Here is a 24,471-nt window from a genome sequence, read left to right as displayed (position 1 = left end):
TGGTGTGGTGTGCGTGTGTGTATGGTGGTTACTGTCTGTGTGTGCAAATGTTCAAGAAGACCAGAGAGGTCTTTGTAGTGGAATTTTCAATTGCGGACAAGAAAAATGCTCTTCAAAATATTTATTTTACAAAAAAGAGAAAACAAGAAAATGGCTATTAATTTGCATGATTCTTAGAACTAGCGCGCTGCTGTGGCATGTTCTCGTCTTTGGCTTCACTCGAGCACACCCAACAGCAGGCCGCACTCAGGTTCAGGTCGCTGCTTTTATGCGCCGATTCCAATCACGACGTCACGCGGGAGTCCTGATCAGAGCTGTCAATCAGCTGGACCTGCTCACATGACACAACGTGAAAAAGTCGCAACAGTCTTTCTTCACCACATCAGTCACTGACGTACAAAAATAACAGCTGTTGCTTGGACACGGTTTAAACCACTGAATGTGTAGCCATCTACTGAATGTGTAACCACCACTGAATGTGTAGCCATCTACTGAATGTGTAACCACCACTGAATGTGTAGCCATCTACTGAATGTGTAGCCATCTACTGAATGTGTAGCCATCTACTGAATGTGTAGCCATCTACTGAATGTGTAGCCATCTACTGAATGTGTAGCCATCTACTGAATGTGTAGCCATCTACTTGTTCATTAATATCATGGATTATTTGAGACTAATGGATGTGGTTGGAAACAACTGCCCTGTATAAATGGCCGTTCACGCCAAGGCCGATGTGGACAGGTGTGCGGTCAGGTGTGCGGTCAGACTGACTCACGCGTCGCCGTTTGCCTCTCGTCTGGACAGGAGCAGTACTTCGCCCTGCGGCCCGAGCTGCGTAACCGTGACTACGGGGACATCGGCGAGCGGGTGTCGCTGCGTAAGCGTCTGCAGTGCCACAGCTTCAAGTGGTACCTGGACAACATCTACCCCGAGATGCAGCTCAGCGCACACAACAAGCCCCAGCAGCCCGTCTTCGTCAACAAGGGCATGAGGAGGCCCAAGGTCCTGCAGAAGGGACGGGTAAGATGCCCGCTCGTGCCACACCCTCATGCCACCCTCATGCCACCCACATGCCACCCTCATGCCACCCTCATGCTGCACTTCATGCCCACACACGGCTCACAGAGAGCTCTCATAAGGCTGAAGTGCAGAGTGAGAGGGGAGGTGCCAGGCTGCCTCATATACATGGAGCATGGAGGAGGACCAGACCTCCCCTGTTCCTGTGTACACTCTCTCGCTTACGCACACACACACAGACACACACACACACACACACTTTCAATTTTCAATTTAATTTCACTTATAGAGCGCCAAAACATTACACAGGCCTCATGGCACTTTACAGAGTGTTAAACATTCAGAGATTCAGAGATTCACACACACCACCACCACCACACAAAAACACCCAGCACCACACACAGAAATGGAGAGATGCATAGGCTGAATAGGTAGGCAGGCACATAGGTGAGCACATATTTGGTTCCATACGTATACATAAACAATTGAGCCTGGATCAATATATATAAATATATGTATCTATATATGAATATATGGAAATTGAGTCCAAAAATGAGCAGGTAGGCACAGAAGTGAGCGCTAATTTGGCCCCATATTTTATATTTGTTTATATATTTGTGTCTCATAAAATCAAGTCAATAAACATATTGCTCGGCTGGCTCCGCGTCGCCAACCTGCAGTAGTCTACAGCAACTCAAGTTTGCCATCTGCTGGCTACAGAAAGAATGACACGCACTGCTGTCTGGTCACACATTCTGCTGTGTGAGATTTTGAAATTGAATCTCCCCTGAGGAGTGTGATTCCACTTTGAGAACAGTAGGGGGCAGTGTGGTGTAAGACTGAGAGAGCAGGCTGTCTCTCACCTCCAGCTGGCTGCACAGAGAGGACGGGGGTGGTGACGGATCGATCGGCGATCCGTTAATGAAGGAGATTCCCGCTGTTCTGTTTGTCCACTGATGTGGTTAACCACTGAGGCTAATCAGACTTCAAACATTAGCTTGTGTGTGTGTGTGTGTGTGTGTGTGTGTGTGTGTGTGTGTGTGTGTGTGTGTGTGTGTGTGTGGGGTTCACCACATGTAACACATGCTCAGACACACCTGAGCAACAGACCAGCAGCAGTAATTAGTGCTAGTTGTGGTTGTTTGCTAATGATAAAGGCAGAAATGAACACTTAGTCGACCATACTAGATTTCAGAATTGAATATTCATTCAATGTATCTGTGTTTAAATGTCACACTACTAAACCAGAGGATTATGTATGACGGTCTTAATGAATATCATGATATTATCTGTGTGTGATAAATGATCTAATCCTCTGGTGTTGGTGTCACTACTCCTGGTGAGCGAGTCACTGGAGTGAATTGGTTCCTGGTTGGAGCTACTGTAGATATATTCTCATATCTCATGTCTATCTGTCCTGACTTACAGAATACACACTGGAGAATATAGACACATATATCAAGGTGTAGGAACATGCTGTAATATCTACCGTTTCCTGTGCTGTAATGTCTGAAGTGTGTGTCTCTCTGTGCGGCAGCTGCGGAGTCTTCTGGCCGACAAGTGTCTGGTGGCGCAGGGCAGACCCACCCAGAAGGGAGGAGCCGTGGTGGTCCGAGAGTGTGACCCGCTGGACAGAGAACAGGTAACACGCACGCGCGCACATGCACGCGCGCACACACACTCACACACACACATGTGCCGGCCCCAGCTGAGGCGCAACTGGCTGGGGCACCTGCACCGTACGCTGGCGACCCGGGTTCGATTCCCGCCCCGTGCTCCTTTCCAGATCCCACCCCTACTCTCTGTCCCATTCACTTCCTGTCACTCTCTAACTGTCCTGTCATTAAAGGCAAAAAGCCAAAAATATACTTTAGAAAACTCACGTGCCTACTTTCAGCACTCCTGCATACGTGCATACACGGCCACTTGCCCCGCGTGCCTGTTGAGTCTCAGTGAGGTGGAGCGGGTGGAGTTCACCTCGGATGGAGCTTGTTGAGTCTCAGTGAGGTGGAGTTCACCTCGGAAGGAGCTTGTTGAGTCTCAGTGAGGTGGAGTTCACCTCGGAAGGAGCTTGTTGAGTCTCAGTGAGGTGGAGTTCACCTCGGATGGAGCTTGTTGAGTCTCAGTGAGGTGGAGCGGGTGGAGTTCGAGCAGGTTGAGTTCACCTCAGATGGAGCTGTGCTGTGAACACTGATATGAGCTATGGGAGGAGTGTGGGAGTGTCCAGCCTGGTCATGCTGCAGGAGGAGAGGCCAGCTCCTGACCAGCGTAGGCCTGCCCGAGTGGGGAGGGGAGCGGGAGCTGGTGGGGGGTGTGTGGACGGTGTGTGGACTGTGGGGGTGGGCTGGATGGGGGTGGTGGTGGGGGTGTGTGGGGATGGTGGGATGGCGGTGGGGGGGTAGCGGTAGCGGAAGCGGAGGGCTGACCCCGTGAAGAGGCAGCGCTGAGCCTGAAATGTCAGGCTGAACACGGGAGGCCAAATGTAGCCTCCGCTCCTCTTTTCTGGGTCGCCGAGACCGAGACACACAGCACACGGAACACAGCGCTGCCTGGGATCCCTATTTTCCATTTTGTGTGTGTGTGTGTGGTGTGTGTGTGGAAATGGTGCAGAATGAGTCACAGGGTGTGTGTCTGCCAATGCTAAGCTGAGCCATACTGCAGCTTTTACGTGAAACAGACACACACACACACACACACACACACACATACACACAGGCACACACATACACACAGGCACACACATATACACTCAGTCTCCATCTCCAATTTGCTCTTCTGCTTCCAGCACCTCTCTCCTCCACCTCCCTCTCTCCTCCCCTCCCTCTCTCCTCCACCTCCCTCTCTCCTCCCCTCCCTCTCTCCTCCACCTCCCTCTCTCCTCCACCTCCCTCTCTCCTCCACCTCCCTCTCTTCTCCACCTCCCTCTCTCCTCTACCTCCCTCTCTCCTCTCCTCCCTCTCTCCTCCCCTCCCTCTCTCCTCCACCTCCCTCTCTCTCCTCCACCTCCCTCTCTCCTCCACCTCCCTCTCTCCTCTCCTCCCTCTCTCCTCCCCTCCCTCTCTCCTCCCCTCTGTCATTATGTGGGCAGTCCAGCTGCATGGGCTCCTCACTTTAAACCTGTGCACTTGGACACTGTTTGTCTCTTAAATCAGATTTGTGTGTGTGTATATTTTATTTATTACAATATGTCTGTTTATGTTAATGACCATGTATATGCTATATGGATATCTTTGTATTATATTTTGGTCATATTGTTCAATGTATACAATTTGGTGTGTGTGCGTGTGTGTGTGTGTGCAGGAGTGGTCGTATGACGAGGAGCACGAGCTGATCCTGGCGGGGCTGCTGTGTCTGGACATGTCGGAGATCCGCTCCTCAGACCCCCCTCGTCTCATGAAGTGCCACGGCTCAGGAGGATCACAGCAGTGGACTCTGGGGGTGAGACACACACACACACACACACACACACACACACACACACACACACACACATAAATATACAGCTCTGAAGGTGACACACACACAGACATAAATATCTCCCATATACAGTTCTGGGGGTGACGCGCATACACAAACACAAACACAAACACAAACACAAACACATAAATATATCCCATATACAGCTCTGGAAAAAATGAAGAGATCACTGCACACTTTCTGATGCCATTCTACGGTTGCTAAGTGACATTCGAATGAGTCGACGGTCATGTTCAAAATGAAGAGACCACTGAACATTTGAATATTGACTATCAACTCATTCAAATGTCACTCAGCAACTGTAGGATGACAATGTGCAGTGGTCTCTTCATTTTTTTCCAGAGCTGTGTTTATACACACACACACACACACACACACACACACACACAAAGAGCTCTTTTCCAAAAAACTGTGTCTCTCTTTTAATGCATTTTCATAAATGGTTATTTTCTATTTTGTTTTCCAAGTAGTTTCAGTGGAACTGTAAATGGGTTAGTGTTATGTGATTCATCCTTATTCAGTCAAAACAACTCAACTGCTCTTTTATGGATATTACCTGAAATGCACAATTAAATAACATGACTTTATTAATGTTTTCAAAAATGGATTTAAATAGCGGAAAAGAGCTCTTCATTTGTACACCGGAATATAACCACACACACACACACACACACACACACAGGCACAGGCACAGACACACATTCTTACCTGAATAACCATAAAAACAAGCAGCATGCACACACATCCAGACGCCACAGTAAGCAACTAATAAATGTGTCAACTCCTCTGCTCTTCTGAATATACTAATCTCCTGTCTGCTGAGGTCACACGGGCATCTCAGACAACTCGGTCATACACACCAACTAAACCATCTAACCCAAACACACCAGCTAGCAGACACTCCACCCACTTCCAGGTCATGGTTTAGGTGGAAAGGCAAATAGTACTGGTACCGTGCCGTGCCGAGTAGAGCCGCGCTGTACCGTACCGTGTAGAGTCGGACTAGTTTGGCAGTCGAAAAGAGACATAAGGTTCTGTTAAGACCTACTTCAGGACCCCAGGGAGACTCATGACCATTTTAGAGGAAGTTAACAGAGATCATATTCAGACAGAAAGAAAGAAAGAATAAACAAAAAGACCTGCATCATCCACATATCCCTAGAAACTGTAGTTAGCAGCCCGTAGCTACTAGGCTAGCCAGTGCTTTGTGTATTGAGTGTGTTGTGACTCTGGTGTGCTGTGCTCTCTCTTGTCCTCCTGCAGAAGAGTAACCGCCTGTACCAGGTGTATTGACTGCGTTGTGACGCTAGTGTGCTGTGTTCTCTCTTGTCCTCCTGCAGAAGAGTAACCGTCTGTACCAGGTGTATTGACTGTGTTGTGACTCTGCTATCTCTTGTGTGCTGTGCTCTCTCTTGTCCTCCTGCAGAAGAGTAACCGCCTGTACCAGGTGTATTGACTGTGTTGTGACTCTGGTGTGCTGTGCTCTCTCTTGTCCTCCTGCAGAAGAGTAACCGTCTGTACCAGGTGTCGGTGGGCCAGTGCCTGGCCGTGCTGGACCCGCTCAGCCCCAAGGGCTACGTGGGCATGGCCATCTGTGACGGCTCCCGGGCGCAGCAGTGGCAGCTGGAGGGGTGAGGCGGGCATGCATGCAACACTGGCGCGCACGCGAGCGCCACATGGCCAGAGGTACGAGCAGACGCATAGCGCCCCCCGGCTGTCTGGAGGGGGAGGAGGCGCCACGCTGGCCAAGAGAAGAGAAGAGAAGAGAGGGAGGGAGAGAGAGAGAGGTGCAGGGGACACTGGAACACACACACACACACACACACACACACACACACACACACACACACACACACACACACACACACAGCGCATCCTCGTGGATGGATATGGAACACACTGCTCTGGGTAAGCTTCAGTGTTTTTGGAGGACATGGATGTACACTTACTCAAGAGTGTGCTGCAAGCAACCCAACCACCCTTTCACACCCTCCCCCTCTACCAACACACACACACACACGCACACACACACACACTCACTCACTCCCTTTTCTCTGGATCTGTGCCTCTGGTGGTGGAAGACACTCATGTGTTTCTTTTTAATGTTTTATTTGTTTATGTAAACAAATCTGGAGAGTGTAGGAAGTATTTTTTAAATGGTCTATATTTCATATATATTTTTAATTTATAATCATGTTGAATTTCCCCATCTGAATTTTTACACCAATTTGCACAGCAGAAGACAATTAAGACACTTTTCTGCTTTTGAAATCAAGAAGGAAATGTAACAAGACAGTTCTGAATGCCAGTATTAGATTTCCTATTGTCTGTTGAAATTGCATCACTAAGCTACATTAATTATGTTTATCTGTGATGTTTTACGCTTTTATCGTCATGTTTGGCCTTAAGTTGAAGCGTGTGTATGTGTGCGAGTGTGTGTGCGCATTTTGTAGAAATACATGTTTTACATCTTTTCAAAATCATGTTGATCACTGGAGTGCTCCCATATTTGCTACCTGTTCAAGACAGGAAGCTCAGCTACAGGAAATGACTCGTGATGTCCAGATAACAAGTCAACAAGGACACTAAAACCTTCTCGTGTGTTTGTATGTGTGTACATTGCGTGTGTGTGTGTGTGTGTTTGGATGCCTCAGCTGACAGCTGTAGTGCACTTCATGCCCCCTTTTAAAGAGATGAAGATCATTCAGACTTGGCTCACAGACTCCATACTGACACACCCAAACACACACACACAGGTTTACACAGAATACCGTGCCCATGGAACTAGCAAAGAAAGACTGTATGAATGACCTGCAAGTGCAGAGCTCTGTTATGGACCTGATTCAGCTACCAGAGCGTAACTGACGGCTGACAGGACAACAGGCGGTCTGCGTAGGATTGTGCTGAGGCCGAACGTGTTTGTACTGTACAGTTCAGTCTCATGTTGTATGCATCTCGTTTTTGTAAATGATACCAAATAAACATGGTTCATGCTGATAAACAACCTCTTTGACCTACACGCTCTCCACTGAGTACCATCTTGGGAGTCAAGTTTGAATTGTTTGTCCAGTGCTTGAGGCGAGATGAATTATAAACTGATGAACGTAAGAGTTACATACTTTTTTTTTTTAAACACGCCAGCAACTAGTGAAATGGAAAGCTGATTTTACTAGTAAATGTAATGTATTGGATAATGGAAAATGGATAAATAACAAATAAATATGAACCAAGACAAGTAAGATGTAAAATATTTATTTTTTTTGTAAATGTTCCTAAATCTGATTCCACAAACTCCAAAATCCATCACACTGTATAATTCAAAAAAGGCTTCATTTTGAAACATTAGGTACTACTGTACATAAAAGGAAAAAAAGACAAATACTGTTAAGATGTCTGAATATTGTACAAGTAGGGAGAGAGAAAAAAATTCCCAAGAGGCAAAAAATTCATTACAACCAGAGAAAGTATGTACAATTGATTTCATTTGAAAGTTTAAAAAATACACCATGCCAAAGTATGTTACAAGTTCAAGACTGTGCGAGTATCAATGTTTGTAGTCCACAGGTGATACGCTGACCATAGAAAACTGACTTCATATCATACTGGTTAGCCCCAGTACCAGATCCAAAGAGCATGAGTTCAGAACTCCAAACAAAAAATCATACCATGTCTTTCTGCTCAGTTAATTGACACAAACAGCATATCTCTGCCAAAGTAAATGTAAATAGAAAATAAAGAAAAATATTTTACATCTTTTGATTTTTAATAGACATTAATGGGATTTTTTTTTGTTATGGAAAGAAACATTCGAGCCAACTAGCTCTAAAGTTGGACATCGTCTTTGTCTGGGGTCTTGGGAGGACAAAATATAGTTCACAGTTATTCGAAATTTCTGCAACCCCAAAAATATAAACAAAACTTTCTCACATTCTCTCTTGTGATTGGTGTGATCTGATTGTGTGTAAATGATACATGAAACAAGCAATTATTCTTCAAAAACATTTTTACACAAGATCCATACTACATTCTTAAGTACAACAAAAATACTTTGATTTGTGTTTTTACACATTCTGTACAGATTTATACACAACATAGAATCTCAAATGATATTATGACATCCTTCTTAAATATTTTTCCTTTTCTGTTTTACCTGACAAAAAAACAAAACAACAAAAGAATAGCCCCCCCAAAAAACTCAGATGAAAACAAGGTAGCATTTGGTCGATTTTTTTTTTCAACATTTTTTGTGTGATTTCCATTTTTTCATATATTTAGACATTTTAGACAATATGTACAAGTGATATAAAGTAACACGTCCCACCACACTTGTAGGCAAAAGAAGCCATGCCTACACACTTTTTTTTTTTAATTCTGCGCATTTTAAAAAATAGTTTCATTCAATAAATACAAAAGACCTCTTATTTTACAGAAATCAACAACAAAAAAAAGACACAAATAAACTGACTCATGGAATCAAGTATTTCAACTGTAAATGTTTTTTGTTGTTTTTTTCTTTTAGTGCAAGTTTTGTCTTCCCTTAGTTCTATCCCAAAGGAATTCCCCCCCTACGTACATTCCTTGTTCAGTGGTGTCTACATTTCTGGAACTAGATTTCTGTATATATCTTGTTTTATTTCTATATATTTCTGAGTGCAGAGGATCCCGCCTCTTTAGTACTATATAAGGCTGCGGCCAGCACCATGCTCTCTGACCTGCTGGTCAGCTGGTGAGTGACCGTCACCCATCCCGAAAACACACTCACACACTCCCCTCCCGACATCTCCACTCACTGCACCCACTCCCCAGCATAGCCTCATTATTTTCCTTAAAGGGGGGGGGGGCACATTCATTAAGAGCTCCACCCAGTTTGTGTATGTGAAGGGACCTGAAGTTGCCCCCTTTAACACCCTATACCCTTCCCCCGGACCAGAAAAATTGTCTTTGTGCCTAAGAATGCTTTTGACGTTTGCCAAATAAGCTTTGACGCCCCCCCGCCCCCTCTTCCCCCCTCCCCACTGTGCCCACCCTGACCCCTCTGTCCCATCTTGGACCTTGTACAGTTCTGCGGTCAGTATCTTTTGCCCTGATAGTCGTGTAGGTGTCACACAATGCTCCCTTTTTACACAGGGGCCAAAGGGAGGGAACGGATAAGAACAGAAATAAGAACAATACCAAGAGAAACAAAAACAACTGATACAAAACGAGAAGTAGGAATGCATGTACTGGAGGTCGCAGGCCGAGGCCTATGCCCCCACAATGGCCTTTAGTTCATCCACTTGCGGCAGTTGACTGCTCCACAGTGACAGGGAATCTTGTGCTGGTCGTCCTCCAGGTCAAACTTGTAGTCGTAACACAGCTGAGGCAGAACAGGAGAAGAACCGTTACAGGTGTATGGGGAGTCATCACATCAAACAGATGGACACGTTTACATTTTGCATTTCAATTAATGTACATTTTACTACTATAGTCGTTTTTAGACATACGTGTATTTCCGTAATGCTCACAGACGTTTTACTGTAGTTTTTTTTGTTGTTGTTGTGCTGTCTGAATTCATGTCCGTAAATCTGCAACCGGAACTTTTCTCGCAGCTGACAAAGTAATTTTGCCGTAATGTTGCCGCCACAGTTGCTATGTGAATCCAGTCGCAGAAAAATGTTGCACCTTTCAGTTATGATCGAGGGAAGTCTTATGTGTATTTAAAGCGCCCTAATGTCACAGAACAGTTTTGCATCCAACTCTCTAACACGCTGCTGGTAATGCAGCAAGGCTATAGCAACTCTTTTTGAATCCTCCATGCTCCCGTTGTAAAAACCACTCTCTTCCACTGTCAGGCATGAACAGCTTAGGCGTCATTATGTGCCCAGCGAACCTAACCCCAATTGTAAAATTGTAAATTAGATGTGTCCGTATACATTCCGCATATGCTTCATGTCTGAATATCCCTTACAGTCAGAAATTCAGCAAGCAGTTATCGCAAAATGTGCAAAAACCGCTGTCTGAAAACCGCTGAAGTTCACATTTCCATATTAGGCATTTTTAAGTTGCAGATGCATACAGTATGCGAGGCACACATGCATATACAGCAGCACTCATTATCTATTGTGGCGCCATAGCAGCCTAAATGAAATGAACGTCTGATCAAAAGCTCTTCATTTCATACAGTATGTGCTTCAGCAACAGGGTTCGCCCTTACCTCTTCTCCTCGTTGGATTCGGCGGTTGGAGCTGATGATGATCTTGTGGCCTCGCTCCAAGGTCACGACCTCTGCGATGCAGTTGGGTGCACAGGAGTGGTTGATGTATCTGCACACAGAAATGAAAGCAGGCACAGTCAGGCCACACGGCCCATAATCTTATCGTGATCTTAGCATTCTACCCAGCCATTACCGGTACTCCCACAAGGTTATGGGCTGAGTACGATCAAAGCAATGTGAAATGCAGATGACAATTTTAGTGTTGTACTTTGACGACTATGTTAACGGCTTAAGTTACGAGATAACGTGTCCACCCACCTGGCTGGACCTCCTGTGATGGTGGCGTCGATCACGTGCTCGCCATCAATGCGGAACATGTAGACGCCTCGATTCTACAAAAGCAACAAGAACACGGAGTACGTCAGGGATTCTCTGTTTTCATATACAGTGGAGTGAAAGGCTCACAAAACGTATTTTTACGGCTACCGCAGGAGAAAGGATGACCTTTGGAAGGGACTATAAAGAAAGAAAAAGATGTTCTCCCTTTGGTACACTAATAACAGCACAAAAGAGCAAAGATAGTGAGGATATGTCATGGTCCAGAGAGGAAAGAAAGAAAGAAAGAAAGAAAGAGAGAGAGAGACAGAGAGAGAGACAGAAGGATGGAGAAAGAGTGGTCAGTAAGGTCTGCGGCACCCACCTGGTCCTCATACATCTTCTCCTTGCGGTTGGCCACCTCATTGCGGATGAGTGTGCCGATGTACTCGATGACCATGGTGTACTTCTCGATGTCCCGCGCTGCATACAGCCCCAGACCCTGTGGAGCGGAGCACAGCAGAGCAGTGCACACTGGGTAAGGCCAGAGGGAAAGGTCGCTAGAGGTCGTGATGACCTCTACTAAAGGTCACCCGGCCCGTCCCGTCCACACACACACAAACCGAACCCCATCCCTTAACACAAAGAAAACCACAGCCCTTAGCGTCACTAGGGACTCAGGCACTGAGTGTGTGTGTGTGTGTGTGTGTGTGTGTGTGTGTGTGTGTGTGTGTGTGTGTGTGTGTGTGTGTGTGTGTGTGTGTGTGTGTGTGTGTGTGTGTGTGTGTGTGTGTGTGTGTGTGTGTGTGTGTGTGGAGAGCACTGATTCAAACTGAAACTTGAAGACCTCACACATACAGCAGCACTTACTCATCATCAATCTGTAGCCAGATCACAGTTCTGGAGAAAATGAGTAAGACTGCTCAACATGGAAACAGACCGAGTGGCCTCAAAAACACTCGAACTTTCGAAGTCATATTTTCAACCCATTGTAGTGTAAGGAACAAATGAGAATATCTAAATGTAACAGTTAACTAACTAACTAACTACCGTAATTTCTCAACAGTTAGCCGTGGCTTATACTTTGATTTTGCTACATTTCTCCAGCTATGAGGAGAAAGCTATGTTAATACAGGGGGGCAGTTAATATGGTGTTAATATGGTTTATGGTAAATTACCGTAACTAACTAACTAACTAACTAACAAAGGTTAAACATAACAGTTGAGTAACTCTAACTAACTGACTAAGGCTGTAGGACTGGGCTTAGGTTGTGTCTTGCAGGCTAATTTCTCTCTCTCACACACACACACACACCTGGATGCGAGAGCGGGCCAGGTAGACGTTGCTCTTCCACTCGGCCTTCATGCGGCGGTACTGGGAGGACTTGCTGTGGACAAACTGCTTGCTGTAGGGGGCGCCCATCCCGACTGGGTCAGAACCGCCCTGCAGGGTCTTGGCAGCGCTGCCACTGGTCAGGGTGTGAGGTCTGCACACACACACACACACACACACACACACACACACACACACACACACACACACACACACACACACACACACACACACACACACACACACACACACACACACACACACACACACACACACACACACACACACACACACACACACACAAAATTGAGGCTTTCCCAACGGCTACAAGAGCACACAAATGTATCGCGTGTGCTGGAACTGTTTGATGAATGGGCAGCAGGGTTGCGTTTAAAGGGGATCAGAGGGGTGGGTGGATCTGTTAAGGGTCAGAGAGGCAAATGCTGAGCATCGGGCAGATTCAGTCCACTTAAGGGAGAGAGAGAGCGGCAGAGAGATAGATATGGAGAGAGAGAGAGAGAGAGAGAGAGAGAGAGAGAGAGAGAGAGAGAGAGAGAGAGAGAGAGAGAAGATAAGGAAATGGTCAAGAGACAAAGAGGCCATCTCTGTGTTTATGAATGACACATTAAACATCACATACACAATACCTGAGGTGCGTTCAAATTTGGCAAACAGTGGCGAACGTTCGTGATGAACATGTTTTCTTCGAACAGTTGAACGATATGGTGTAAACATTCCATTCTAACAGCAATTGCATTGTTGCATTGGTCAAACTCACGTCCAGTTCCACTGTATGTTCGCGGAGCATCACCTCCACAGACTGTTTGCGATTGTTAGCAAACGTTCGCCAAAAACTCAAGGCTAACGGAAAACTGTTCGCAAACGTTCGCCTATGTTTGTGAACTTGAACGCACCTCTCAACTACACATACTGAACATCACATTAAACATCACAAACACAATCTCTGAACTAAACATACTGAACATCACAACACAACGTACATACACAAGTAGACACATAAAAAAAACAAAACAAAGGAAACTCAAAAAGGGGAGTAAAGATTAAACATAAGCGAGGCAGCACAGGCGAGGGGAGGGGTGATGGGGGGGGGGGTGGAATAAAGGGGGGGGGAGGGGTGAAATCAAAGTGTAAAATCATACAGAATACCTTAACACAAACCTCTTGACATGAGTGCATGCCTTGGGTTCAGAGCGCGCACAGCCAGAGGGGTTGATGGCCAGGGGCAGCTCCATCAGGGGGTTACGGCCGTACCGGAACGTGTAGCGCTCACACGCCTCCACTCCCGGGAGCTACACACACACACACACAGTACACACACACACACACACACACACACACACACACACACACACACACACACACACACACACACACACACACACACACACACACACACACACACACACACACACACACACACACACACACACACACACACACACACACACACACACACACAGTTTTTGGGTCAAGCGATATTGCAGATGGTAGAAGACAGACCATAATAACAAAGACAGACACACACACAAAAAAAAGGCACCCCATACGCACTGTTACAATTGCACTTGGCGTTTAGGTGATTATGAAGACATTAAACGGCAGTCTGACAGCTTGAAAAACACTTTCCTAAGCCAGCTGTGACTGCGTGATGAGCTCATTCTCACCACTGGAGCACGAGCCAGACGCCTCCAGCCCCCTTCCTCCTCATCCTCCTCATCCTCCTCATCCTCCGCTCGGAAATCAATGATCCAGATGCGCCGGAGATTAACAAATCCTATTTGGAGCCGGAGATCAAGGGCCTCGGAACGCTCCTTAAGTTTTCCACTGCGGGAGCAGCAGCTTTATTGGCCGCTGCGTGGCGGAGATGCAAGAGTGCCCGCGTGCCACTTAACCTCACAGTGGAAAAAGCAGTAAAAGCTCTGAGTAGCGCTCGGCGCTCTTAGGGAGAACCGCTCGGTACTCTAAGGGGGAACCGCTCCTCGCTCTAAGGGAGAACCGCTCGGCGCTCTAAGGGAGAACCGCTCGGCGCTCTTAGGGAGAACCGCTCGGTGCTGTAAGGGAGAACCGCTCCTCGCTCTTAGGGAGAACCGTTCGGTGCTGTAAGGGAGAACTGCTCGGTACTCTAATGGGGAACCGCTCGGCGCTCTTAGGGAGAACCGCTCGGCGCTGCGCTACCACAGACCAGCCGCGGAGACGGTACCGTTCCATCCACGTCTGGAGGAGGAGAACACATGACGACAATAAGAACCCTTTTCTGCTTTCGCTAATGGGACGCTGTGCTGCTCATCGTCTCGATGATGCGGGTGACTGCGGACACGGTGTGTGTGTGTGTGTGTGTGTGTGTGTGTGTTGCTCACCGACTCGATGATGCGGGTGACTGCGGACACGGTGAGTGTGTGTGTGTGTGCTCACCGACTTGATGATGGGAGTGACGGCGGACACGGTGAGTGTGTGTGTGTGTGTGTGTGTGTGTGTGTGTGTGCTCACCGACTTGATGATGGGGGTGACGGCGGACACGGTGAGTGTGTGTGTGTGTGTGTGTGTGTGTGTGTGTGTGTGTGTGTGTGTGTGTGTGTTGTTCACCGACTCGATGATGCGGGTGATGGCGGACACGGTGAGTGTGTGTGTGTGTGTGTGTGTGTGTGTGTGTGTGTGTGTGTTGCTCACCGACTCGATGATGCGGGTGATGGCGGACACGGTGAGTCCGAAGAGGTCCTCGCCCTTCAGGTAGACGGGGAACAGCTTCAGCATGCCCGTCTCATTACGGCACTCTGCCATGGGCCCCAGCACCTGGTCCCACACGCCTGAGGAGAACAACAGAACCCATTAGAACCGCTTAGAACCTGGTCCCACACGCCTGAGGACAACAACAGCACCCATTAGAACCAGTTAGAACCTAATCCCACCACACTCAGGTGCATATACAGTGAAAAGGATAGATGACGTCAAACTGCTGCGACTCTAGGGTGAATTGCAACCAGCCAAAACCAGTAGGGTTGTGTGTGCCTACTGCCTAGACATGGACTTACAAGAGACATGTAAGAGTGTGTGTGTGTGTGTGTGGTGTGTTTGTGTTACTGAGACAAAATGTTTGCACTCCATGATCTGCTAGAGGAACACACTCAATGCTATTCCCATCTCCCTCCCAAACACACATAATTATGTGCATATTCAAATGTGACACACACACACTATATCTCCCTTTCTCACTCTCTTTCAACACACACACACGGAAATCTGGTTGTATTTCTGGTTGACACCACTGTGTGTGTGTGTGTGTGTGTGTGTGTGTGTAAAGTGAGTGTGTAAAGTGTGTGTGTAAAGTGTGTGTGTGTGTGTACCTTTAGGCGAGGTGCCGGTCAGCAGCAGGTCCTCATATCCCTGCTCCACCACGCGGATGCTGAACTCGGGCAGGCCGTCGCGCTCGTCCACAGCGCACACGTAGCGGCAGCGCCGGTGTGCCCGCCGCATGCTCCAGTAGAGGCGGCTGGCCTCGTAGCCCACCGGGTAGATGGCCGTGGGCGCGTGGAAGGCGGGCATCTGCCCGGGCAGCAGCTGGCCCACGGCGTGGAACACCAGGCTGCCCACGCGAAAGGTGCTGTTGCGTTCGCCGCGCCGCACGATGCTGGCCAGCTGCCGCACCTCGTCGCGCTGCACGTAGACGCGCCGGAACACGGCGAAGCAGCGGAGCTCCTGGTCCAGCCCGGGCATCACGACGCCGCCGCCGCCCGCTCCTGTGCCCAGGCCGCTGCCCGCTCCTCCTCCTCCTCCTCCTCCTCCTCCTCCTCCTCCTCCTCCTCCTCCTCGCGGGCGGTGCGTGTGGCACAGCATGGTCTTGTCCTTGAAGAAGACGCAGTGGGCCTCCAGGGCGCAGGTGAAGTGGTACGCGTTGGCGCAGCGCGGCCGCTGGCACCCGCTGGTGGCGCCCGTCCGCTGGCAGTGGGCGCAGCGCAGGGCGAGGCCTCGGCGGAGCGCCAGCTCCACGTTGATGAGCGCGCCCGCCTGCGTCTCGTACACCTCGCTGGACCACAGCGCGCAGTTCAGGTGCACCCACACGTCCAGGTCCAGGTTGAGCAGCCGCGCCGGACCGTCCGTCTCTCCGTCGCCTCGGCGCTGGCACAGGCAGCAGCGGCGGTGGTCGCGTGGCATGGGCTCCGGCCGTAACCACGACGCTCCCGGACCTTCGGTGGGCAGCGGCTTCTCGGCGCCGTGGCGACCGCCTTTGCCCGGCGCGGGCGGCATGACCCCGCTCCGCGCCACCAGGATCTGGACGCTCCACTTGCGCCAGCGATGACCCTTCCAGCGCTTGGCCGGCGTGTGCCCCCTCGGACCGACCCCTCCCGCCGACAACAACGACAACGACAACGACGACGATGACCCGTCCTCCATGTGGACCGCTCGCGGACGCGGCTTCAGCTTGACCGTGAACTTGAACGCCGGGTCGGACTTGGGCTCGGGCCGGTCAGCGGCGCCGGCCGAAGTGGACCCGTGGGCCGGGGACAGCGTGGGGAAGTGGATGGGAGGGGAGGCCGGCGGCGACTGCGACTGCTTGGGCTGCAGCTGGGCCAGGCAGTGGACGTCCAGGGTGGACATGTTGTTGCTGTACGCGTGCAGCACCTTGGACGGGCTGCCCAGCACCGAGCCGGGGTCAGAGGTCATCGCCACCGACGACTGAGCGGGACAGAGACGAAGATGGAGGGAAGAGAGAGAGACGAATGGAGAGGTAGCGGAGGAGAGGAACATAAGATGGAGAGAGAGAGAGAGAGGGGAGAGAGAGAGAGAGAGAGAGAGAGAGAGAGAGAGGAAGAGAGTGTAAGATTGCAGTCTGCTCAAGGCTATAGACGGTCTAATCCCTCCATATTTAACAGGGGGATTTGTCTGGAAATGTTTAGTAACTACCGGTAGGCGGATCATTTACAACATTTTTATACATTAGCTTCTGGTTACTCCAGTGCGTCTGAGGTGTGTGTGTGTGTGTGTGTGTGTGATTTGTATGTGAGGGTCGTGTGTGTGTGTGTGTGTATTAATCCTCTGGGATCACTGAGGGTGAGTGTGTGTGTGTGTGTGTGTGTGTGTGTGTGTGTGTGTGTGTGTGTGTGTGTGTGTGTGTGTGTATGTGTGTGTGAGGGTCAGTACGTGTGTGTGTGTGTGTGTGTGTGTGAGCAGCCTGAGGCGTGTGGAGTGGGGGCACTGACCTTGCTGTTGGAGATCTTGGCCTGCAGGGCGGCGGAGTAGAGCTGGAAGCAGCTGTGACTGCAGAACACCAGGGTGCCCTCTGACTTGACCTGACCCTCCTGTCCCAACACACACACACACACACACACACACACACACACACACACACACACACACACGCACATCAGAACACAGCGCATTAACACACACGCTGCTACACAGATAAAAAAAAATGCCATTCCCATCTCCCTCCCAAACACACATAATTATGTGCATATTCAAATGTGACACACACACACACACACTATATCTCCCTTTCTCACTCTCTTTCAACACACACACACACAGCTACATACAAACCCGTCTATCTACTGACCAATCCCCATCTCCCTCCCTAACACAAATAATTATAATGTGCATATTAAAATGTGACAGACACACACACACACACACACACACACACACACACACACACACACACACACACACACACACACACACCCGCCTATCTACTGACCTATTCCCATCTCCTTCCCAAACACAAATAATTATGTGCATATTCAGATGTGACAAACACACACATACACATGATATCTGCCTTTGTACTTCGTACTCTCGCAACACACACACACACACACACACACAAAAGCCGTGCAGGGGTTGAGTGTGTGGTGAGCGTCATTAAGAGTGCCGTTTGGGGTCCATGCGGGCGCGGGCACATCAAAGAGGAGTTCAGGAGAGCCAACGCAACGAGCGACGCCAGGAGTGCCATCCTGTTGATAGTGTATTACGCCCCCCATTAGCATATCACCCCCGCCCCACACGCACACACACACACACACACACCATCCAAAAGGGGGAGCTGCCACTTCAAAGCCCACCCTGATCTCTTTAAATGACCTGAAATTTCCAGAAGCTTCTTGAGGGCTGAGCACTGGGAGGCATCGGGCCTCCAACCCCCCCCCTCACCCGCTGACTAAGTGCCTGTCACGCCTTAAGCCGGTGGGCACTGGTGACGTTGCCGCGGAAACTGTCGCCAGAGCTGAAAAGTGTTCCGATGTGGAAGAGCGGGATTTGCATAATTTGGGTATTTTGTGACTGGGAAGGCTGAGAGGAACTTGAGCCACGGCTTCATAGATGGTGGCGAATGCACACACACCCACACACACCCACACACACACACACACACACACACACACAAGATAGGCAGCAGAGCCCATTGCACACGCTATCTTAACGAGACTCCATTCTGTCTCACGCTCTCTCTCACACATTCACACCTGTCTGTGTGTGTGATTCCCCACCGCTATGCTGCTATGCTAAAACTGCTGCTGGCTTGATCACAGCTCTCTCACCCACAAATAAACTTGAGATCGCACACTTGCATTCAATTTACCACTTCCTACTTGCAAATCTCTATGGTTCACTGATACAGTAAGAGGCAACTGGCCACGTTCGATACATTTAAGGTGTGGTAGGTAGCTGGAATGGCTGGAGTTGAGTAGCATACCAGTTTGGCACAAGGCAGGTCTTTGGTGGACTTGCGGACTCCGTTTCCCAGAACCACCACCTTGCACTGGCAGCACCAGGTGGCCTTGGGTCCCGGGCTAGCGCCGGCATTGCCCATCTGATAGTCATGTCTCCCTGTTGAGCCTAAAAACAAACAAACAAACAAACAAGTTAGGTGAACCACTGTGAGCCACCTGGTGATGCACAACAGCATGTGACTGGCCCTACTGTACGCATCATCATTAGCAAGTCTACCAAGGTTAGCGTCTTATAGCCTCTTCACTCATTAGGCCCATTTCACACTGGATGCCACACACACACACACACACACACACACACACACACACACACACACACACACACACACACACACACACACACACACACACACACACACACACACACACACACACACACACACACACACACACACACACACACACACACACACACACACACACACACACACACACACACACACACACACACACACACACACACACACACAATTACTAATGCATGACCACATAGCTATCAACACAATGTAATGGAGTGGCCCACAGGATGGCTCTGTGGTAGGGAGCCCTGTAATGCTGAAATATACCGTAACACCTTCAGACTGCCTGTCAACCAGGCACTCAGTTCAAGCATTTAACGCTTGTGTCCCTACAGTCATTACCAGCGCTGCTCTTATTCTCACCTCTCTCTCTCACACGACCTCAGTAACACCCTCCTCCTCTTCAGAGAGAGAGAAAGAGAGAGAGAGAGAGAGAGAGAGAGAGAGAGAGAGAGAGAGAGAGAGAGAGAGAGAGAGAGAGAGAGAGAAAGAGAGAGAGAGAGAGAGACCCCTCCACCTTATCGGTCTGTCTGCCCTGCTGTCCATTTAACACTCATCTGGAGATCTGTTATCCAATTAGCTTGCGCCACGGTCAAGAGGGGGAACAATTAATGACCTCGTGACACCGACAGGCCGGAGTGGCCAATTACATCAACCGGTCACTCATGACACGGGAAAAAAAAACACTACTGAGTACTCACAAAGGGAAGAAAACAAGAAGAAAATGACACCACAACATGCTTCTCCTTTTGCGTAACACATCTTTGAAGAGCGAATAAGACAGACGCTGCCACCTGCTGGTGTGGAGTACACCTGTTTTTTGCAAACAGGTCTTACCGGTGCTGGGTGGGCGTCCGAGGCCGAGCGGGGGCCCCTGGATCATCCCTGGGGTGCCGGGGGGAGGTTGGGGTCTGTGGAGGTGCTGCTGGGAGAAGAGGGCGCCCTGAGAGGGGGGCACCTTCACCCCGGCAAGCAGCGCCAGCGAACTCCTCTCGGGCACGCGGCTCTCGTCGTACGTGTTGGGGATGGGCACACGCAGCAGGTTGGCCACCGCCGCCACCACCCCCGGAACATTCTGGAAGAACACCAAGCAGAGAGAGAGGCAGAGAGAGAGAGAGAGAGAGAGAGAGAGAGAGAGAGAGAGAGAGAGAGAAAGAGAGAGAGGGAGAGAGGGATACGTTATGGTTGGGTTGACGCCAGGCATGTAGTGTGTGAAGTGTGTGTTCTAGCGGACGGAGTGTGTGTGTGTGTGTTTTCAGAGTAGCGGACTCACATCGGCGGCGGCAGAGTTGAGGGTGATGGCGATGGACACTAGGTCACTTTTGGAACACGAAGACGGAAGGCCGAAGGAGCCGAAGAAAGGGCCGGAAGGTTCCGTCTTGACCTCCCACTTCCTGATCTCTGAACCTGAGGATGGAGATAAATACACACTTAGACCACATCAGCCTGCTGTGAATTAGCTATCCACAAGTGAGAGTGTGTGTGTGTGTTCAGATTCAGATGCATAAAACATCTGACCACTTTTCTAATAAATGAGTATATAATGAGTGTGTGTGTGTGTGTGTGTGTGTGTGTGTGTGTGTGTGTGTGTACCTTTCCCGCTGGCAGGGGGCAGCATGGGCAGTACGGGGGAGGTGGCAGGCGAGGGCGGCTCCAGCTTGACGCGTGACAGGTCAGGGTAGCGGCTGATCTCCATGCCGACCACACTCTCTGGAGACGAGGAAGGCACGAAGCTGTCGGGAGTGTCCCTGTCCGAGCAGTGATCCTGCCCCCTGTAGTCACACACACACACACACACATATTCAGCATCAGATAAACACGGCAGAGATAAAGTAAACATGAGCTGAAAACTATTTTTCATTTTGGAAAAGGAAATCTAATCTAATATTCCTATTTTCAAACTACATCAGATTTACACTCAGTCACAGTGAAAAACCACGTCTATCAGCAGCGATGGGGAAGCCAGCTCCCGAGAGTAAAAGAGCCACTACATACAGTATAGTATGTGCTCCAATCATCCACTAAACCAGCTGATTCTTCACAGCTAAACCAGAGAGGGTTCAAGCGGAAGTAATGAAGGATCTTTGGCTAAACCCGTTAAACCCTTCAGCCAGGCAGATGCTAGCCAGGCTAATTAGTGAAATCAACTGTTTTAGGTGCACAAATGGAACCAGCAGCACATGGCAGGAAGGACTTTTACTTCCGGAAGCGGGGTCTCCCCATCTCTGACTAGCTCGCAGCAGGGGCGGTGCGAGGGTTGGCGTTCTGTGTGGGCAGCACACTCACGTTCTGGCGCCCAGACCCCTGTAGGTCTGCGGTGCCCACCTGAGATCCTCCTGGTTGTTGTGGGGCGGCGTGGGCAGCGAGGCGGGCACGTCCACCGTCTTGGGCCCCTGGGAGAGAGTCTGAGCCAGCAGGTCGTCCTCAGGGTGGTACGCGGTGGGCAAGGGCTTCGGACCCAGAGACTTGGGCACTGGACACAGGGATCAAACGTGAAGATTAGCATTTAAGATGGGAGAACTAGTGTCTTTGTGAAGATTAGCATTTAAAATGGGAGAACTAGTGTCTTTGTGAAGATTAGCATTTAAAATGGGAGAACTAGTGTCTTTGTGAAGATTAGCATTTAAAATGGGAGAACTAGTGTCTTTGTGAATATAAGTATTTAAAATGGGAGAACTAGTGTCTTTGTGAATATTAGCATTTAAAATGGGAGAACTAGTGTCTTTGTGAACATTAGCATTTAATATGGGAGAACTAGTGTCTTTGCCCACTGAGACTTGAATGAAAACCATGGCCCCATGCCTACCCATGCCGGCTGCTTTTCTGGCCAGCTCCTCAGCCGTGGCGAAGCCGTTGACCATCTTCTGCCGGGCCACTGGGGGCGGTGTTGGGGGCAGTGAGGCCGGGGGCGTGGGGGGATTGCTCAGGTTGCTCTGCTGCAGTGGACACAGGAGAGGACAACGCACATTAACTTGAGGCTACGCAATACAGAGAGACCAGAGATGGGTGTTGTATTCAATTGCCACTTTTTCCATTTATTATCTGATTTTATTTTATTATATTATGCGTTTGTGTTTCTGTGCTGCGGGCACCTTGTACAGTAGACCAGCTGTGAAGTGTATTCCGAGATTACCACTTTTCATTTATTATCTGATTTTAATTTTAATTTTTCATGTGTTTATTTTTATGTTGTATGCTGTGGGCACCTTGTAGACCAGCTGTGAGTAGTATTCCGAGATTACCACTTTTCATTTATTATCTGATTTTAATTTTAATTTTTCATGTGTTTATTTTTATGTTGTATGCTGTGGGCACCTTGTAGACCAGCTGTGAGTAGTAGTCCGAGATTACCACTTTTCATTTATTATCTGATTTTAATTTTAATTTTTCATGTGTTTATTTTTATGTTGTATGCTGTGGGCACCTTGTAGACCAGCTGTGAGTAGTAGTCCGAGATTACCACTTTTCATTTATTATCTGATTTTATTTATTTATATGCGTGTGTGTTTGTGTGCTGTGGGCACCTTGTAGACCAGCTGTGAGTAGTAGTCCGAGATTACCACATTTATTATCTATTAATGTGTGTGTTTGTGCTGCTGTGGGCACCTTGTAGACCAGCTGTGAGTAGTAGTCCGAGATTACCACATCTATTATCTATTAATGTGTGTGTTTGTGCTGCTGTGGGCACCTTGTAGACCAGCTGTGAGTAGTAGTCCGAGATTACCACATTTATTATCTATTAATGTGTGTGTTTGTGCTGCTGTGGGCACCTTGTAGACCAGCTGTGAGTAGTAGTCCGAGATTACCACATTTATTATCTATTAATGTGTGTGTTTGTGCTGCTGTGGGCACCTTGTAGACCAGCTGTGAGTAGTAGTCCGAGATTACCACATTTATTATCTATTAATGTGTGTGTTTGTATGCTGTGGGCACCTTGTAGACCAGCTGTGAGTAGTAGTCCGAGATTACCACTTTTATTATCTATTAATGCGTGTGTGTATGTGTGCTGTGGGCACCTTGTAGACCAGCTGTGAGTAGTAGTCCGAGATTACCACATTTATTATCTATTAATGTGTGTGTTTGTGTGCTGTGGGCACCTTGTAGACCAGCTGTGAGTAGTAGTCCGAGATTACCACATTTATTATCTATTAATGTGTGTGTTTGTGTGCTGTGGGCACCTTGTAGACCAGCTGTGAGTAGTAGTCCGAGATTACCACATTTATTATCTATTAATGCGTGTGTGTTTGTGTGCTATGGGCACCTTGTAGACCAGCTGTGAGTAGTAGTCCGAGATTACCACTTTTCATTTATTATCTGATTTTATTTATTTATATGCGTGTGTGCGTGTGTGTTTGTGTGCTGCGGGCACCTTGTAGACCAGCTGTGAGTAGTAGTCCGAGATTACCACATTTATTATCTATTAATGTGTGTGTGTTTGTGTGTTGTGGGCACCTTGTAGACCAGCTGTGAGTAGTAGTCCGAGATTACCACATTTATTATCTATTAATGTGTGTGTATGTGTGCTGTGGGCACCTTGTAGACCAGCTGTGAGTAGTAGTCCGAGATTACCACTTTTCATTTATTATCTGATTTTATTTATTTATATGCGTGTGTGTGTGTGTGCTGTGGGCACCTTGTAGACCAGCTGTGAGTAGTAGTCCGAGATTACCACTTTTCATTTATTATCTGATTTTAATTTTAATTTTTCATGTGTTTATTTTTATGCTGTATGCTGTGGGCACCTTGTAGACCAGCTGTGAGTAGTAGTCCGAGACGCCGTCCAGCGTGGCACTGCCAAAGGAGCCGGACAGCCGGTTCTCCCCGTTGAGCTGCCCGCTGCTGCCGTAGGGCGGGAAAAGGGCAAAGTTCACGCCGATCAGAGGCTCCATCAGGGGCAGCATGGTCAACTGCTGCAGGAACACACAGAGAGAGAGAGGGAGAGAGGGAGAGAGGGGGGAGGGGGAGGTAGAGAGAGACAGAGAGAGGGAGAGAGAGGGAGGGAGAGGGAGGGAGAGAGGGAGAGGGAGAGGGAGAGAAGGAGAGGGAGGGAGAGAGAGAGAGAGGGAGAGGGAGAGGGAGGGAGAGAGAGAGCGA

General features: G+C 48.8%; 2 protein-coding genes across 3 annotated transcripts in view; one reads left to right on the top strand and one right to left on the bottom strand.

The window, feature by feature from the left end:
* galnt11 (UDP-N-acetyl-alpha-D-galactosamine:polypeptide N-acetylgalactosaminyltransferase 11 (GalNAc-T11)) overlaps positions 1–7,511 on the top strand; it is a 34,016-nt gene extending 26,505 nt beyond the window's left edge. Inside the window, exons 9-12 of one of the 2 annotated variants that reach the window (XM_062520846.1) lie at positions 805–1,020; positions 2,555–2,659; positions 4,318–4,455; positions 5,998–7,511. In XM_062520846.1, coding sequence (XP_062376830.1) covers positions 805–1,020; positions 2,555–2,659; positions 4,318–4,455; positions 5,998–6,129 — 591 coding nt within the window. In that variant the 3' untranslated portion in view covers positions 6,130–7,511. The other variant, XM_062520847.1, reaches the window with a different exon arrangement.
* Positions 7,512–9,497: 1,986 nt separating this feature from the next.
* Positions 9,498–24,471, bottom strand: part of kmt2ca (lysine (K)-specific methyltransferase 2Ca) — a 144,682-nt gene continuing 129,708 nt past the window's right edge. The window contains exons 48-64 of the mRNA XM_062520845.1: positions 24,120–24,287; positions 22,184–22,313; positions 21,664–21,850; positions 20,971–21,149; positions 20,651–20,784; positions 20,215–20,452; positions 19,042–19,184; positions 17,552–17,650; positions 16,159–17,027; positions 15,698–16,062; positions 15,024–15,160; positions 13,515–13,645; positions 12,318–12,489; positions 11,388–11,504; positions 11,006–11,079; positions 10,688–10,796; positions 9,498–9,850 (exon numbers count right to left, since the gene is read on the bottom strand). Of these exons, the coding sequence (XP_062376829.1) occupies positions 9,758–9,850; positions 10,688–10,796; positions 11,006–11,079; positions 11,388–11,504; positions 12,318–12,489; positions 13,515–13,645; positions 15,024–15,160; positions 15,698–16,062; positions 16,159–17,027; positions 17,552–17,650; positions 19,042–19,184; positions 20,215–20,452; positions 20,651–20,784; positions 20,971–21,149; positions 21,664–21,850; positions 22,184–22,313; positions 24,120–24,287 (3,345 nt within the window). The 3' untranslated portion in view covers positions 9,498–9,757. The remainder of the gene's footprint in view (positions 9,851–10,687; positions 10,797–11,005; positions 11,080–11,387; positions 11,505–12,317; positions 12,490–13,514; positions 13,646–15,023; positions 15,161–15,697; positions 16,063–16,158; positions 17,028–17,551; positions 17,651–19,041; positions 19,185–20,214; positions 20,453–20,650; positions 20,785–20,970; positions 21,150–21,663; positions 21,851–22,183; positions 22,314–24,119; positions 24,288–24,471) is intronic.

This window comes from Sardina pilchardus, chromosome 19 (genome assembly GCF_963854185.1).
Source record: "Sardina pilchardus chromosome 19, fSarPil1.1, whole genome shotgun sequence".
NCBI lineage: Eukaryota > Metazoa > Chordata > Actinopteri > Clupeiformes > Clupeidae > Sardina > Sardina pilchardus.
The sequence above is the reverse complement of the archived record's forward strand: the minus strand, read 5'-3'. Positions and strand labels throughout refer to the sequence as shown.